Source organism: Balaenoptera physalus (genome assembly GCF_965194825.1).
Source record: "Balaenoptera physalus genome assembly, chromosome: 4".
Lineage (NCBI taxonomy): Eukaryota > Metazoa > Chordata > Mammalia > Artiodactyla > Balaenopteridae > Balaenoptera > Balaenoptera physalus.
In genome coordinates, this window is record NC_138891.1 from 33,207,452 (window position 1) to 33,225,161 (window position 17,710).

The 17,710-nt window shown below is 38.1% G+C and overlaps 2 protein-coding genes across 4 annotated transcripts in view; one reads left to right on the forward strand and one right to left on the reverse strand.

Moving 5' to 3' along the window:
- Positions 1 to 17,710, forward strand: part of MED12L (mediator complex subunit 12L) — a 318,558-nt gene that overhangs the window by 227,674 nt on the left and 73,174 nt on the right. For all 3 annotated transcript variants that reach the window (XM_082459512.1, XM_082459513.1, XM_082459514.1), the window contains one exon: positions 15,384 to 15,531. In XM_082459512.1, coding sequence (XP_082315638.1) covers positions 15,384 to 15,531 — 148 coding nt within the window. The remainder of the gene's footprint in view (positions 1 to 15,383; positions 15,532 to 17,710) is intronic.
- Positions 57 to 7,975, reverse strand: P2RY12 (purinergic receptor P2Y12). Its single transcript, XM_082459632.1, has 2 exons — positions 7,770 to 7,975; positions 57 to 6,023 (listed from the first exon to the last, which is right to left on the reverse strand). The coding sequence occupies exon 2, from the start codon at positions 5,998 to 6,000 to the stop codon at positions 4,981 to 4,983; it is 1,020 nt and encodes a 339-aa protein (XP_082315758.1). The 5' UTR covers positions 6,001 to 6,023; positions 7,770 to 7,975; the 3' UTR covers positions 57 to 4,980.

Sequence of the window (17,710 nt, forward strand, 5' to 3'; positions counted from 1 at the left end):
TTTTTATTTTTATTTTTATTTTTTTATTTATTTTTATTTTTATTTTTTTTGGTCCTGTACCCTTGATGCCATATCTTAGAGGCTGTGATGGGATAGGAGCACTGCCTCAGGAGCCAGAGGGCCTGGGTTCATTTCCTTATTCCACCTTTACTTGTGACTTTGGTCAAGTTATTTATGCTCTCTATGAAACCAGTGCCCCCCTCTTAACAATGAAAATAAGTAATAGTATTTGCTTTATAGGGTTGTTAAGGGGATAAAATGAGTGAACGTTTGCCAGGTGCTTTGAATAATGTCCGTCAAATGGTACACGTTAGTAAGTTTCTTGTTAAATGAAATTAAAAGAAAAATGGAATACTGTGTGCACCTGTGGGGATAGTGCACAAAAGACAGGAGTGAATCACAGAAGATAACGGATGAAGGGTCCTAGAAATTATTCCGATTTGGCAAGCTCCTAAACTAAACATTTAAAATCCTATCAAGCTCAAAGGGAATTTAGTCAAAACCAATTAAATCACACTAGCTATACTTTCTAAGTGATTATCTGGTCTTATTTAATTCTTACAGCAGCCTCAGAGATCCGTCCCATTTTACAGATGAGAAAATGGAAGTGCAGACGTTAAGCAGTTTGCCCAAAGTCCTGCAACCAAAGCCCACTGTAAACCCTCATGGTCTGGTTTCAGAGCCCCCGCTTGGAACCAGCCTCTCTCTCTCTCTCCTGTCTGCCAGAAGCCAGAGACAGGGTGAATGTGGAATTGTTTACCGAATTCTGGAGTTTTTGAGCTGGGTATTATTGATTGATGAGTGAGGAGATACAATCCACTATAAAGTTTCAGGGACTTGTGAAACTCTTAGTCTCAGAGTGAGGTGCCAGGTTGAAAACATAAATTGGTTCATAGCAGTAGGATCAGGAGAGAATCAAATATGTAAGGAAAAGTCATAGAAATTAGAAGCCTGCCAAATGGGAATAAACTACTTTTTGCATTTGCTGTCTCCTTAGGGATTGTCTCTTGGATCAGAGTCAACAGTATAATGTTCATGTTGATATAACCACTACCATATAAATAATAATTGAAAAGATGAGGAAGTATTTGCTTTCATTTGGAATGAAAGTCAAAGTGGGGACTCCTGTACTCATAGAAGAGCCTTTTACTTCCCGTCAAAGGATACCACGTACTTTCTCAGATTATATGAAAGTGTTCAAGATCCCACAATGAATTAACCCAAGGTGGTAATAATCTAAAATAAATTATGCAGTTTAACATTAACTGTAATGATCTGTGTATAAATAAATTTAATATTAGAAAATCTCTACATATAACTGGAAACAGGCAATAAATTCACACTATTATCTGAAACACATATATTAATATCCAGTTTCATAATTTTATTATAAAAGGAAAACCAGTTTAAAGAATTCAAATATAGACATATATAGTAGAAAGTGAAAGTTAATTCCCTTTACATATACATACCAGTGTGTGTGTAAATATATATATGTATGTATGTATTGACATATTAGATCTTTGTTTCATTCCATGTTAGTACATGAAGATTTGCTAACAAGTTTTTTTTAAAAAGGTTACACTATATAAAGGTACCATAGTTTAGTTAAGCTGTTACTGATGGACATTTAGTTTTTCTTTTTTCCCCATTTTTTTCTCTATTGAAAACATGCTGTAGAGCAAATACCTCTCCATGTATTTTTGTATTTTGTTCCAACATATATTTATAGGAAGTTTCCTAGAAGTGGGATTACTGGATCAAAAGCTATACATTGCAATGTTGAATGATATTTTCAAAAAGCTTTCCAGAAAGACTGTACCCATTTATAGTCTCACCAAGTAGGATTATCCAGCACTATTACTAAAAATCTTTTAAATCAATTCTAAACTTACAGGTGATAAAAGCCATGTCATGTAAATATAAGTTTATTTATTAGTGAGGGTATATATCTTTTCATATTTTCATTGCCTATTTGTATTTCTCCTGGAAATTGATTTTTTTCTTGCCCTTTTCCCATTTTCTAAAAAAAAGTCAGGCTGTTTCTCTTTACTTATTGGCTTGCAAGTATACTTGCATATGTTTAGTTCCCACCAGCATCATTGTAATCCCAGTTCCCACTTTGGGTGTTACCAGATCATCTAGGTCAGCCGCAGGAACCTGTAGGTGTTTTCAGTGCAAAACTGCTGAAACATCGAGATGCATGAAGAGAGGGTTCTTTCTCTACAGAGGGCTTTTCTCCCTGTTTTTAGAGTTCTAGTTCAGGGGTTGTCAATCTTCTAAATAGCCAGTTAGTAAATATTTAGGTTTTGTGACCCTGCAGTCTGTCACAACTACTCGACCCTGTTGTTGTAGCAGGAAACCAGCCATAGATAAAACCTGAGTGGGTGTGGCTTGTGTGCTAATAAAACCCTACGGACACCACAACTTGAATTTCATACTTTAACGCAACGTAAAGTTTTATCCTTGCTCCTGATTTTCCTCCTGCAAACATTTGAAAATGTAAAAACCATTCTTAAGTCACAGGCTGTACAAAACAGGTGCTGGGCTAGATTTGGCTTGTAGGCTAGAGTTTGTCACACCTGCCTTAGACTGTTTATATAAGAAACCACTGAGAGAAACTTCTAATAACCAGCATCCTTAGGACTTGTTAGCCACTAAGGCTATGGGCAAGACTACATTTTGTTTGTCTCATCTTCTGAACCTGAGTCTACAAAATTTGGCATCTCCCTCTCTCTCTCTCTCTCTCTCTCTGTCTCTCGAAGTTATTGAGAAATGTGACATGTATTGTGTATATTAAAATTCTTAAAGCTAGTGACATTTTCTGTGTATAGTGAGTGCTCCATAAATACTGATCTCTCAGTCTGTCTTGAATGGGATCAGTTTGATGTTTGATATAGAAGTATCAACAAAGTGTGATTTAGAGTTTAATGTAAATTTTTCATGTTATATATAAAAACATCGATAATTCCAAACATTTTACAATTTTTTTTCCACAAAAGTATTGTAATACCATTAGCTTTTCTGTTTGTTTGTTTTTTTTTTTTCTTTCTCTTGTGGAAATTGTCATCTCAGTGAATGAGTTTAATCCAAAATGAAAGATTATTCAGGAAATCTCTGCCCATCCTGTAGTCTCCCGACACCTCATGTGATCCTGGCACCGTGAGGTGGCCAGCTTTCATCGACTGTCTACCCCTGACTTGACTGGATTGAGGAGTAAATCTGCCCTTCACTTTTCCCATATACAAAGTAAGATGGTCAGATTAGTTGATCCTTAGTTTCTCTTCCAGCTCAAATATCCTGGTATTGTTACAGAATGTGCTTACTCATATGACATTAGAGTGAATTGCATTGGTTTACCTGGCAGAAATGGCTACTGCCTTTGCCCCAGCAGTAGGTCGACTATGCATCTTTTTTGATGCATGTCTCTATGTGCATCTCCACTGACATCCAGTGCTTGCTGGCAGAAGTGCCAGAGAAGGAAATGTGGCCGCTCAAGAACAGATACCATCTAGAGAGTTAAATGAGTTCAACTTTGTACTGAAATTTAACTCAGCAGAATAAAATAGATTATTATTGGAGTTCAGTGAACTTCCTTTTACTACAACTCACCATTTTTATTTCTTCTCACATTATATTTAGATATTGGTTTCTATGCCTTGTATTTGGGAATCACCTCTGAGGATCCTAAATAATTGAGATAAATCGTGTCCACTTCCAAGTGTGTTATGTATTTTTTTATAATAAAAAATAATATGGCTTGTGGGGAATCAGACTACATTATAGGTTTGACCTATTTTATCATTTGCGTATGAACTAATTGATGTGAGATGTCACCTTCAGAAGAGATTTTGCCCAATAGTGTGTAATAAAAGGGATTGTGTTGGCAGCTATCTTTTCTTAAAGGGGTTTGTTTGATGTAGGCATATATGAAAGATGAGTCATAGTATCTAGTATCTTTGAAGAAAGAAATTCCCACAAAGTATGTTTTAGACTTTAATGTAAATTTTTTATTATCTACACAAACAGGTAATTCCAGACATTTTCATCACTTTCCTGCTAATAGTTATACTGTTCAACTGCATAATCATATTTAACTTATTTTTCTCATAAGGGAAATGTTCATTAACCCAAATCGCAGGCAGTTTCTAGAAGCTAGTTAATAATGATAAGTATCGATGATGGTACTGTATTTACTAAAGTTGTCAAAATAGTATTGCAAACTGGTTTCTCTGGTGTTAAGGATATATTCATAAGTTTTTGGTATTAGAATGTCATAAAGCAACTATTTTAATAACTTTGCTATTTTTGCTCTTTTTCTTGAGAAGGTAGTTTTAAAACCTCTATCTTCTTAATGAAAAAATAATTTAGTCTCATCAATTACCATTTCAATTAGTTTAAATCCCTTAAGTTTTCGCTTATAATTAAAAGTTAGTAGTTACTGTTCTTTGCATGTCCCAGTTACTTATGAGTATCACAATAGGTCAGCATTTGGTTAAGGAACTGGGGTATATATACATATGTAAGTACGTATAAGTATATATACATATATCGGTATGTAAGTATAATATTTGGTCAGAAGATTTTATCAGATTTATCATTCTTAGTTGATTATAATAAGTTGATAATAGCATTGTGATCAGTAATATATTTTAAAAATTACCGTAAATGTTATTATATGGTTACCCATTTTGCCAAAACTCTACACGTCTGACTTCTGTGTAGTTTTGCACGTGGCGTGGTGGCCGGGTGCAGTTTGTTTTGCTACACAGCTACCTGTTCGGTTACTTTTCTGCATTTTAAGATTGCTTTCAGTGCCAGGCAAATAAACGAAAATTGCTTTTGTCACCTTCTATTAACTTGTTGCAAGAGTTATCGTTACTAACTCAGCTACTTCTTAGTCAGTATTAATATTTTCACATAGTGCTTGCCTGTCTGGAGTTCCAGACACTAGTAGACTGAAATATTACCTCAGTTTGTTTACACTGGGGTCTCTTCACTTGGGTCACCACCATCCTGCCCTTTTCTCCTGTTTTTATGGGATGGAGATGACGCAGAATTGGAGCATCTCAGCATACTCATCAAGGAATTTTTGAAGGATTTGCAAAGGAAGAAGTAGATGAATGGATCCAGGCACGCGTTTAAGGAAGTTAACCAGAGAGTGCTCTCTTTGACGTAGAACAGAGTGTTCTCAGCAGAGCAGTCGAAGACATCCCGCGTTTGACTCAGGGTGTAGGGAATTCGGGCAAAGTGGAAAGGAACGAAGCAAATAAAAAATACAGCAATGATAATGAAAACTTTGATGTTTACCTTTTTCTTGGGGACTTTGCCGACGCCCCTTGTTCTCACGTATGACTTGTACAGTTCTTTTGTAATGAGCGTGTAGCATACAATGACAATTAGAAAATTAATCCAGAAAATGACTTGACAGATGTAATTGACTATTTCGTGCCAGACCAGACCAAACTCTGATTTCAGGAATGAGCATTTCTTCACATTCTTGTCACTTGGCCTCCTGTTGGTCAGAATCATGTTAGGCAAGGAGAGTAAGAACATGAACGCCCAGATGATGACAGAGAGAATCTTAGCCCCCAAGAGATTGCTGGGGTTGGATGTTTTAAATGGCCTGGTGGTCTTCTGGTAGCGATCGATCGTTATCAGTCCTAGAAATGAGATACTGATATACATCGTGAAGTAAAATACAACGGAGGTCACTTGGCACACAAAGGCTCTCAGCGGTCCTGTTCCCAGTTTGGCATCGCTGAGGACTTTGAATGGAAAAGTCAGAATCATGAGAAGATCAGAAATGACTGTGTTCTTAAGGAAAATAATAAAGTTGGATTTACTGTGGATTTGAAAGAAAATCCTCATTGCCAGGCTGTTTGTGATGAGTCCAACGAAAAACAGCACGGTATAGAGGAGCGGGAAGAGGACCTGGGTGATTTTGTAATCTCTGGTGCACAGGCTGCCATTCCCAGCCGCAGAGGTGAGGTTGTCCATGGCTTGTGTTTCTTCTTTGCTACCTAGAGGGGGGACAGAGGGGATGATTATTTTCAGTCCCAGATATTGGATTTCACTCTCATCTCTGTGGGTAACATTTTTGGACAAAAATTGAGGTGTCTGAGCCTCACTGGGACAGTAAGAACACAGAAAATTAAATCTCAAAATATTTCACGGTGACAAATATTTTATCTGTAGCAAAATAAAATAGCCTGAAGAACATCGTGTGATGGTATGGCTACTTTGTATTTCTTATTTTTTGACTGTTTGCCTCTTATAGGACATTTTTGATCTTAGGCAAAAGGGCACATACATAAAATCTGGAAGAGAAATATTCAGGCTGTGCTTTATTCTTCTGCAACTTCATTTCCACGCCTTCTAACTTTTTTGTTTCTATTCACAGTCACTTTTCCTACACCATCCTTGTTTCTGGGCTTCATTTCCTCTAGTACCTTCAAAGGGTTCTAAGGAGAAATGATTGATAATTGCTGAGTAGAATTTTAAAAGTAAAAAGTGAAAAGAAATTTGTGTAACATCACTTGTGGAAAAATTATTGTTAAATAAATAAAAAGCAGAAAACATTTTTTTTCTTTTATAATTGGAAGGCATTTCTGCTTCTGTATTGCTCAGTCATCCATTCGAAAATCAGCCTCATAGAGACTATTCTTTAGCTCCGAATATTTTAACCCATGTGTATCTCTTTTCCAACTTTGCTCAGTAAATTTTAAGGTTTTACATACGTTTTCTTGAATATCATTCAGTGCAAATTTTTAAATGCTAAAAAAATAAGGAAATGGCTTCTGTATGTAGTCATCAGATGGCATTCCTCAAAACAGCCTGGGCATACTTTCTAGATTTATAGAGTGTATATAATGGTAATTAAAATAAAATACCAAAATCATGTCCTTGTCTGGTTCCATAGGTTGTTATACCACAACAGGCAGCTATAAAGGAAATTAACACTTGACTTGAATACATTATTTGGCATCTAAGTTTTGAATTTTAAAATGAAATTTGTAAAATTTTAATTCATCAAAAACAAATGGAATTGATTCTATATAAAATATTATTCCTAAGTATAAGACACGGTAATGTTAAAGTACAAATATCTAAATTTAAAAAAAAATGCTTCAATTTAAAAGATTTAAATATAACAAAGGCAGCACTAAGTTCCCCCAAATGTCAGTGGAATTCTTTTTTCCATCCTTTAATTACTGAAAGTAGAACGAGTTAAGATTCATGTCACAATATGGCTTCAATTTTCAATACCTCCTCACCTGTTTAACTTAAAAAAAAAAAAAACAAAAAAAACCCTAAATAAACACTAGTATTTGACACAAGATCACTGATTTAACCTTCCTTGCTACTGCTATTTGCCTTTGTTTATGCCCTGATGGTTTTGGAAATTCTACTTTGGGAATGCTCATTTTGCATAGACTGTAACTTATTTAATAAGTATTCTTGGTATTGAGAATTTCGGCTCCCTCTATCTATATTAAATTTCATTTTACACTCAAGGTAAAATAAGTAAGACCATTTGAATTTTATTTCCATGTTCTGTATAAGTTTTTTTTTTTTTTTTAGTGAAGAAGTTAATGGTCATCTCTAACATCATTAATGCGGCTTGTATTTTAATTTATATTCCATATAAGTACCTGCATCGATATTGCTATTAAAGTTTTGCAACTTTAAGAAAACTTGAAAAAATTTACACACACATCATAGTGCAAATACATATACTTGTCAAATACTTCTAGAGATAAAGTTACCTGGTTACTCTGTTGATTCTGAAGGATTTGAATGTATCCAGTATGTGGTAGTTAATAAAACCTGCAGAGTGGCATCTGGTTATTTTCCTTTTAATGTCTTAGTTTAGCTGTTTACACTCTTTATGATAGACAATCTTCTGAGCTTTCATCAGTAAGGTCTTGAGTGTTCTGGAGAGAAATAGAGGGAGAGAGGAAGAAATTCACAATCAGAAATTACCTTCAGACACCGTGGACTCAAAGCTATGCAGACACTGTGTTTCCGTCTGGCTGCTTTTAGGACTTCTGCTTTTATTTCCTTGGGAAATATGGGGCAGGGTGGGTGAGAAGTCATCTTTTAAAAAGCAATTTAAAATCTTGTGGCTTTTTACTGAAACCTGCCATAGAGTTGATGCTTTTTGAGTTCTTTGGGTTATTTCCCATACAAATGATAAATCCAAGTGGAGATCAAGCCTATCAATGTCTGCTTCCTGGAGAAGGTCACAAACTTGCTTTCTCAGATGTTTATTTACCTGGAAACATATGTGCTCAACATTGGGTGATATATTGCCTTTTAACAAGTAATCACATTTTAACTCGTAATGTGTGCTTGTTAGGGATGTTAGGTTTCTTGCTCTTTGTTTTTTTCCTGGTTAATAATGTCATTATTTTAAATCTGTGTTTGAGCAACTCTTTGTAGGTGACAGTTTCCTCCCATTATAAATTTTAAGATTCTAAAATTACATTAAGAAAGAGAAACAGTTGTATCCATTGCCAGGCTTATTATATAGTGTCTTTCATGCTTTTCTTGAGTAGAATTTAAATATAAACAAATTATTATTACTTTTCTTTTGATTTTGCTTTTGTGTTTTGGGGGAAATATCATTAAATGAAGGGACTGTGGTATCAATATTACCTTTTATGTAGATATTGTGGGCACTCACGCATGTGTACACACTCGTACAATATTTCAAACTGTAGTGTCCTTCTGTTACCAGCAGATCCACTTGGGTAGGTATCTTTGCTGTGAACATATGTTTGGGTTATTTCTTTCTTCTGAGTTTTGAGTGTGTCTGTCTCTGTGTAGGTTAGATAATCTTCAAGGACGGTTTTTAAAGTACAGAACAGCAGCTCAGCGTTACCTGGGGAATCAGGAGAAATGCACTTTCTTGGGCACCAACCTAGCCCCAGTGGATCAGAAACTCAGGAATGCAGCCCTCACCTGTAGTTTCATGAGCCTTCCAAGTGATGCTCATACACACTCAAGGTTGAAGACCACTGATTTAAACTACCTGAGAATTTTGTTGGCATTATGGGTTTGAAATCAAGCTATGCATTTGGGTAATTTCAGTTGGAAGTGTCAGTCACGTGATGATCCCTATCTGTTAGTCATCTAGAGGTGTCCGTTTGATGCTATACTTTAAGAAAATTAACTTATTTGTTGGTTTAGAGAGACAGCATACTTTTTGAAAAACCTTTTATGCTACATACACTTCAGAATAGTAACAGCCAAATTTTGGTTTCTTGTATTGTCGTGAATTGACTCATTTTATGATCTCAACTGTTCTGTGAAGTAGATAATCATCTTGTTTCTGTTCTCTGGATGATGGAAACTAAGGAGCAGAGCAGCGAAGTTAGAGATCCTATTCAACCCATCCTGTCTGATTCCAGAGCCTGCATCTGTGACCACTGTGTACAAAAATCTTCCCTATCTCACTGTCTCCACAACCCCTCCCTACATGCCCCGCTCCTACATTGAGGCCCAACAGTAAGAGGTCAATGCCATGAATGGAATGGCTACACTTTTAAGAAGATAGACGTCATGCTTGCCTTCACACCAGATTGTCAGCTTTAAAGGACGTTTGTGAAGTGTTTCTAAGACCTTTGGATGAAACAAGGCTTTTGAAAAAAAAAAAAAATCATGACTATTTTCAACAAATCAATATGCCATACTAAAGGAACACTAATTCGTGCTACTTTATGGAGAATTTATATTTCCAAATTCCTAAAGGGCTATGACTAGGGATTTGAGGGGTAAATGAAAGGCTCCGGTTCTTGATCTAAATTAACTTTCTCTTTCCTCTGGTTTTAACTCCCAACCACACCTATCTGTAAACCTTCTCTAAAAGTATTTACTCAGTGGAGGATGACTGGAAAAGTGAAGTAATTCTATATACCCTAGAATTTTTACATGCAAGTGGTTTAATTGGTTTCTTTATTTAATCGAGTCTGCTTATCTGAAAATATGTATTTGCTTCAAATAGGATTACTGTGAACAGAGAGGGCCATGCCCTGAAATGGTAGGACCCCTGTGGTCCTTGTGAAACCGGGTTGGGACAGGAGGATGGAGAGGTAATTAAGCCACTGGATGAGCTCTTAGGCTGTTCTAGTTCTAACATCTTACAGTTTTGAAATGCAGTCATTTTGACATTAGTGAAGGTTTTGATGGAGCACATGCATTTTAAGGCCGTTCTTATGTCATCTAGCTTGGCTTTACCTGTTAGAGTGTACAAATTCAGGTTAGATATAAGATAAATTCCAAAAGTAAGGAGTCTTGGGCATTGCAGTATCTAGCAAGAAAAGAATACTATCTCTGGTGATCCAGTTATCTGTCATCCTTGTCTTGAGTGTTTTGCTTGAAAGTAGAGGACTAGTATATATCGTCAAACCGCTTGACGATATGCTCCAAATGCTCCTAGGATGCTCTGAGTTTGTTGGGTAAAGGCCTCATTTTGGCCACGCTGTGGACTATAAGCTATTATTGAACAAAGCTTTCCTTCACAAATCTAAGTAAAGGAGTCTCCGATTTTCTTGAATTAGAAAGAGTTACTCCAGGTCAGGTGGAGTTATACTGAGAAGAAGCTGCTGATTTCCTTGTTCCTTTCACACAGCCTCTCCACAGTGTACACACCCATCTCCCCCCACCAGCCCAAGCCTTATTACTGCTGTAACATTGATTTGAATTTATTTTATTCTAAACAGAATAAACGTGGTACATTGAAAGCTTCAGCTGAAAGAAATAATGATTGGAGGTGAAAGGAGAGTACACGGCTCTAATAATCTCACCACCGTTATCACATCCTTGTGAACACACACACACGTTTTGGCAACATTTCTAATCACTTATTTTAAAGAAATGAAGATGACTAATATCGGGCTTCAGTTAACTCCAAGTTTTCCCTTTTCAGGACTTTTGGCTCAAGAGACATCTTTTAATTTCTATAGTACAACAATCCTTCCAGAGTTTTTGGATGTGTATCCTCCTGCTTTTTTAAAAGATCAATTAAGTGTGAGTGTGAGATATTATCTGAAGAAAGAAAGTGATTGATCTGGAGGATGAGATTTTCAGAACTCAGTTTACAGGGGAGGTGACCTGTTTAGCCCAAAGACAGCAGGGGGCTAGCGTGAAAGGGGTTAGCTAGACTTCCACGGACGCTCCTATGGATTCTTTCTCCACCCCGCAAATGTGTCCTTCATGGTATCAACAAGAGAATAATTCTTTGGTACAGATCTTTTACAACTATGCAACTTGAGGGTGTTTTAATACCTAGTTTAAAGAGTAGAACTCATTGAGACCTTTGGATATATTTGGTCCATTTTCTGAGATTGACCTTATTCTCATGTATAAGTTGCTATTTAAAGATTTGTGCATTTTCTACATGCACAAAGAATTGATGTAAACCAATCCTGTAGGCTATTGAAAAAGAGTTGCTTTTAAAATGTGTTTGCCTTTCCTCTTTGAAGACTAGTAACGGCTCTCACGGTTTCCCTAAAAAATGTTAACTATCAGAAACACAGTCTTCATGCCCCGTATAGAGGTTGACCAGTGGTTCCCCCCCCCCCCCACGCCCAACCTTGCCCAGCTAACTGCAGGCCTGCAGGCTTCTCTTGCTTTTTAATTCCATCCCCTGACTCTCACCTCATGACTTTGCTTTGCTTCTGGCCCAATTCCCTGAACATAACAGAGCCAATGAACTACTACAAGCGTCTTCAAGTTCCTCACTTCTTCACCTCCAGATTTCCCTGTATTTTCACCAATTTTCTTTTTTGTCTGTGGTTAAGTAGAAAGATGTCCTTGTCTTTTGAAGTTAATCCAGACAAGGGGTCACTGTTGCCCGTCTCTTTCGTCAGTTATCTGCCCTCCAGTCCGGATTTCCTTTATGGAGACTCATTTGAAACATAGCTTTGAAACCAGTTTGTCATTGGTTATCCTAATACAATGATCACTTTTCTCTCAAGCTGTTGTTCTTTATACCCAACTACTAGTAAATGTGGTTTACTTCCCTCACCTTCACCATTTCACCATCTGCTCTTACTTCAACCTCCTGTTTCCTGCCTTCTGCCCCTACCACTCTAGAGAAACTTCTCTTTTGAGGTTCGCACCTGTGGTTTTTTTTTAAAGAAACAAGTCAGAGAAGCCAGCATCCATTGTGATTTCTTAACTGTATTCAACACTGTTGATGACCCCTGTTGTTAACTGTTCCTTCCCTCGCTTTTGTGACCTTGACTTGTCTGATTATTTATTAACTATGGAGAGTGTGTGTCCATCATTTGATGGCTTATTTATCCCCTTCACTATCGCAGCTGTTTTCCCTCCCCACCCCTGCCCAAAGAGAACATGGGGGTTTTGAATCCCTTCCAGTTACATAGCGCTCTTATCCCTAAGCTGTCACTTCTGCATTAGACCTGCCGTCAGACCACCTACTAGACATTTGTAATACATTTCCACCTACCCCTTGAATTCCTCTCACCTAACGGTGAATTCATGAGCTCCCTGCCCTTATAACCTACTCCTTCCCCCCACCCCCACCGCCCGGACTCCAACAAATTTTATCTAGTGAGTCTGTCTTGAAATCCAGTGAGATGCACATTCACTCAGATGCCTGATCCTTTCCTAACTTCCTCAGATACCTCTTGATTTTGCTTCTTATTTTTTACTCCCACCACTAAGACCTAGTTTACACCCTACAGACTTTTTTGGTCTAAACTGCTCTCTGCCTCTCATTTTTCCTCTTCAGTTTTTTTAAGCACTTAGTTATCAGGTTAAGTTTCCTACTAAACTAGTTTTTTTTTTTTTTTCTTATCTTCATCCCTGCCCTATTCTTTTAGTCACATGTTTCTTCATTAATCCACTTATTTATTCATTATTTCATGCATCCAACAAATATTAAGCACCTAGTCAGTGCCATTAAGGAAAATATAAATGTGAATGGTCTAGTGAGGAAGACAGACATTAAACAGATACCTAGAAAATAGGTGAATTACACAGCGATAAATGCTCCAAAGTCTCTCCTCTCCACCCCTCCCTCTGCAGTGAGGGCTTTCTCTAAACTGAGTTGACAGAGGGAGGGACCTGACGCTGTCATCATGCATAGCATTTCCACAATTGCAGTTGAGGCTGTTGAGAGTATTTCAGGTGGCGGGAGGAGACCAGCAAAGGAAGGAAGTGCCCGGCACCTTTGGGAAATGTTGAGCAATTCAGCACAGCGCGGCTGTGGGGTGCCTGCAGGGGAGGCGTGGAGGTGCAGTAATATCAATGGACAGTAGGGGTGCTGTGTCTGATATGCCACTAAGCATTTTACAGACAGATCGCCACTCTCACCAAAACCTTATAAGGTATGTAGTGTTAACCATTTTTCAGAGGAAGAATCTGAGGCTCACAAAGGCTCATTATCTTGGACCATGGCGTTGGCAAGTGACACACCCTGGATGCAGTCACAGCTCTCTCTTACCCTGAGCTTGGGCTGTTATTGGGCCAATATGGAGCCATAGTACCCCGTGTTCATAGAACACACGGATCTTTCCAGGATACCTTCCCTCCCCATCCCTGTTTGGGGTTCGAGCTCTGCAGATGCTATCTCTATGATACTGAATCTGTACTCCTTAAATCAGGGAACATTCATCCTTGCATTTTCTCAGGGTTCTCAGTACCTTGTCTTGCTGTAGGTAGGTACTCTATAAACAGCTGTTGCTAACATCTTTCCATCACCCCTCACACACAGGTTTACATTAGAACCATTTGACAGGTGCCTTAACTGAAAACAATCACCAGGGCACATGACTGGCATCTGAGTTTTGTGCAGTTTCCTCATCGCCCTTCTGTCCCCCTTACAGGGCTTGCTTATATGTACACACCCCACCAGGAAGTATATCAGTAATGCTGTGTAACAACAGCAAAAGTTGGAGATTGACAAAGTAGCTCAGGTCACTGAGATATAGCAATCACTACCTATGTCGACTTTATCCTGTGGTTAGGTCTGCCTTTTGAAACTTTGGAGGAGATTTTGAAACTCAAGGTATTAAATAACAGCTTCTAGAAAAGACTTACTCGGTTTGAACAACCTGAAATATTAATTATTTGGGGACATGGTAGCAAGATAGATTGGCAGAGTATGCAAATGTATATTTCTGATAGAATGGTATAAAAAAGGAACCAGTGCAAGAAGTGGTGCCTTGAATGCAGGCAGGTGAGAGAAAGACAGAATGACAAAAAGAGACTGAGAGAACAGTGACAGAAACTGAGAAGTAACAGGCTCTTACTTCAAGGCTAAAGAAGCAAAATGCTACTTTGTGCAGAGTACACACGTGGAGTACTCCAAATTGAACATTGGCGTTCTCCAGGTCACAAGGACTTTGCTCTTTTTTGCAGCCATTACTAATTTACGTGCACACAGTGCAGTTTGTTTTCCCTGGGACAAAACCTTCCTCATGTGAGCTCCTTAGGGATAGATACTGTTAGGGAGAGTAAGTACCTCGCATGGGCAAACATGTACAAATGGTAAGAAAAGGAGATGAACTGAAAGATAGAGCTAGGAATTTCACTAAGAAAATGGAAGAGTATAGGATCCAAGAGAGAAATTTAAATAGAAAAATTCAAAACCAGGCAGAAGAGAGGACACATCCTGGACTATTTAACTCTGGCTAAAGAATGTGTTTAGCGGTGTGTATGTTTTTGTGATGCTGTGACTAAGTAATTTCCTCTCCCATGTGGGAAAAATAGTGCTTGAATTCACTGTGTCTGTGGGGCAGGTGTGGGGAGGTGGTCCAGAAGAGGAAGGTGGTGTCAGAACGTGTTTGCATTTCCAGCTATTTTCCTCACACCTAATGAGACCCATGCTGTCTGTCGTTTTCCATTTGGAAAGAAATATACATGTGTCTTAACACAGTCATATTGGAAGTAAATGGAACTTTTTTTTTTTTTTAATAAAAGCACTTGAGAATCCTCTTTTTTTCTAAATATAAAACGTTTAATGATGTTTAATGTATGCAGAAAACTGAGCTTGCTAAGAGATAACATTTTCCATAAGGAAAAAGTTTAACTAGATAGTATGTAATAGGATGTGAAATTAATACCATGTTAAATTTTAAACAATCAAGAGTCAAAACTTACTCTGTAAGGTACGCCCACATCAACTGCTTCTATTAAGACTTCAGGTCAGTTGACACTTTTTTTTTTACTTTAGCAAGTTCCAAACTGGAAAAACAAGGGTGTTGCCAGTGGAGGTTGAGGTGAATTGAAAGGTGGGCGGAATGCCACCACCACACGAGCCAGCATGGAGATGCTGTGGTCAGCGCGTATCATGTCCGTGAACCCCACCCTTTAAAAAGGGGTTTCAGAATGCATTTTCTGTTTTTCAGGATGAATCTTCAAGTCATGAGTATAACCAGCGCACAATCCTTCTTTACGGAGTGGGCAAAGAGCGTGAAGAAGCCAGGCATCAGTTGAAGAAAATTACCAAAGATATTTTGAAAATCCTAAATAAGAAGAGCACCACAGAGAGCGGGGGTAAGGAGCCCTAGTGCATTTGCCCCCATTGTGCTGTCGTTTGTCTTCCCCTCAGCGCAGTCTTTATCAGAGTCATACATGGCACGGTCAGCAGAGTGTTTCCTCCCCCGAATGACTGTCACGTTGAAATATGAATAAGCACATTGAAGTTTTAAGGCCTTGGTTCCATTTATAGTAATGCTTGCATGAAAATAGCACCTTCTATAGATAGACATAGGTGATTTTATTTGCTCCTCTTTTTTTCATATTTCCCAAATTTTCCACAGTAGTCATCCATAAAGTATTGAAGAATGAGTTGGAAAACCCTTAGGCTGGAAGAGGTCCATTCCCCCAGTTCCATCCTTTTTCAAGCTTATAGTTGGCTCTGGATACTCATATGTACATGATAATTAAAAGTCATGACATTGTAGTGGCCGATCTTTTCTTACGTTATCCAGAAGAATAATTGCAGTAGGTAGTGGAGGCTACCCACGTCTCCAAATGATTTCAAGTAGAAAGAAAACTGGGTCTTTACTCCATAATGCCTTTACTTGGAATGCTCTGTCACCAAGCTTTTTACATAGTTCTTACAATGAAGTTATGCCTTTGTATTATGTCACCATATAATATAATTGGAACTTTGTAATTATCCACTTCCCGTTTGCCTAATTACTCTTTTCAAAGTTTGTTTATTTTATTAGACAGTCATACGATTTAAAGTATGCTATCATTATGTATACTCTGCTACCACTGCTGGTATTTATCTCTCTGTTACTTAAATAATGTAATGGGGAAAGAAAGTTTGGATTTTCCCTGTGCAAACAGCACGCTTCCTAAACATGGCATAAACCACCTCTAGGAACCCTGCTTTGTTGTTCAGTACAAAATAAATACTGTTTTACGAACCTCTCCACAGGGGATCCAGTCTTTAGGACTTTAACTGGATGAATTACTAGAGCTTGCCCACACTAGATCTTTCCCACAGGAAAGGACAGATATAACTATTGCAAATAGCTCTCTTTCCTCTCCATCGGTAAGGGTGCAGGTGCAGAAACAAGGTACAGGGTTTTTAGTCTGAATGTGTGTTTTGGGTGTCCGATGTCTTAGAACACAGCGGGAAGGCTACCTTCGCGTTATTCGCATCGCATTCCCTAACTCACTTCTGTGGCCTCTTAAAGAGTTAGTGCTACAACAGGCGCCATGAGGTTGTGGAAGGGAAATGAAACCCTGTTGTCATTATTGAGATTGGGGAGGGGGAGAAGAACTGCTCTAAAAAAACCGTTGATCTCTTGTTTTGCTGTTTTCTCTATTAGAGAAAAGAGGAAATGGGCTGAATCCCGAAGCCCTGCAACTAGCTAGCAAAGTATATTTGAAGCTACTTTTTGTATATTTGGGAATGGGACGGGCACTGTCTCCTTTAGAAGGTTCAGTAATATGGGCTTTTACCTAAATTACTTTTAGAGAGTCTTTTCAGGTCCTGTGGAATGTTTGGTTTTGGAACACTGAGAGGGGTGGGACGGGGAAGGAAGCAACGTGGTATCCTTTTCTGCTGAGTCTACTTCCTTCCTTTATAAAGAGTTTTTTTAAATGCTAGACTATTGTCTGTCCTGTCTTCGTACCGGTCTCTTAAATAGGCAGTTCTTGCTTGTGAACTCACCAGGAGAAAATCATTGTTGTTCCACGCTAATTTTTGAGATATCCGGTACAGTACTAGATGCACCCCTGAGGAGAGGGTCACCTTCAGTGGGGATTTTTGTCTTTCCCACGTTTTAGATAAAACTCCTCAACCAGAAATATGTTTGTTCATCTTCAGTGGGGATTTTTGTCTTTCCCACGTTTTAGATAAAACTCCTCAACCAGAAATATGTTTGTTAATTTGGGATGTAGTGGGCTGCCTTCTGATAAAGAGGCTGGTGAGGCAGGAAAACAGAAGTTGTCTTAGCATGTATTTGATTTCTGGCTACACATAAAAACATGATTTTGAGGAACTCATTAGGAGCGCTCTTAGATCAACCAGACCTTGCCTGGGGGCGGGGGGAGATTTATACTCTAAAGCTGAAATGACATTTCCAGTTGAACATGTTCAAATCTCATTTTACATTTACATTGACTAGTCATCTTTGGGTATAAATTTTCAAAACATTAATGAAGTTTTACCATACCAATAAAAGTCAGAACTTCCAGGATTAGAGATTTAAAA

What these genes read in the sequence shown, in the direction of transcription:
- P2RY12 (XM_082459632.1), bottom strand. Translation starts at nt 6,000, where the DNA reads ATGGACAACCTCACCTCTGCGGCTGGGAATGGCAGCCTGTGCACCAGA.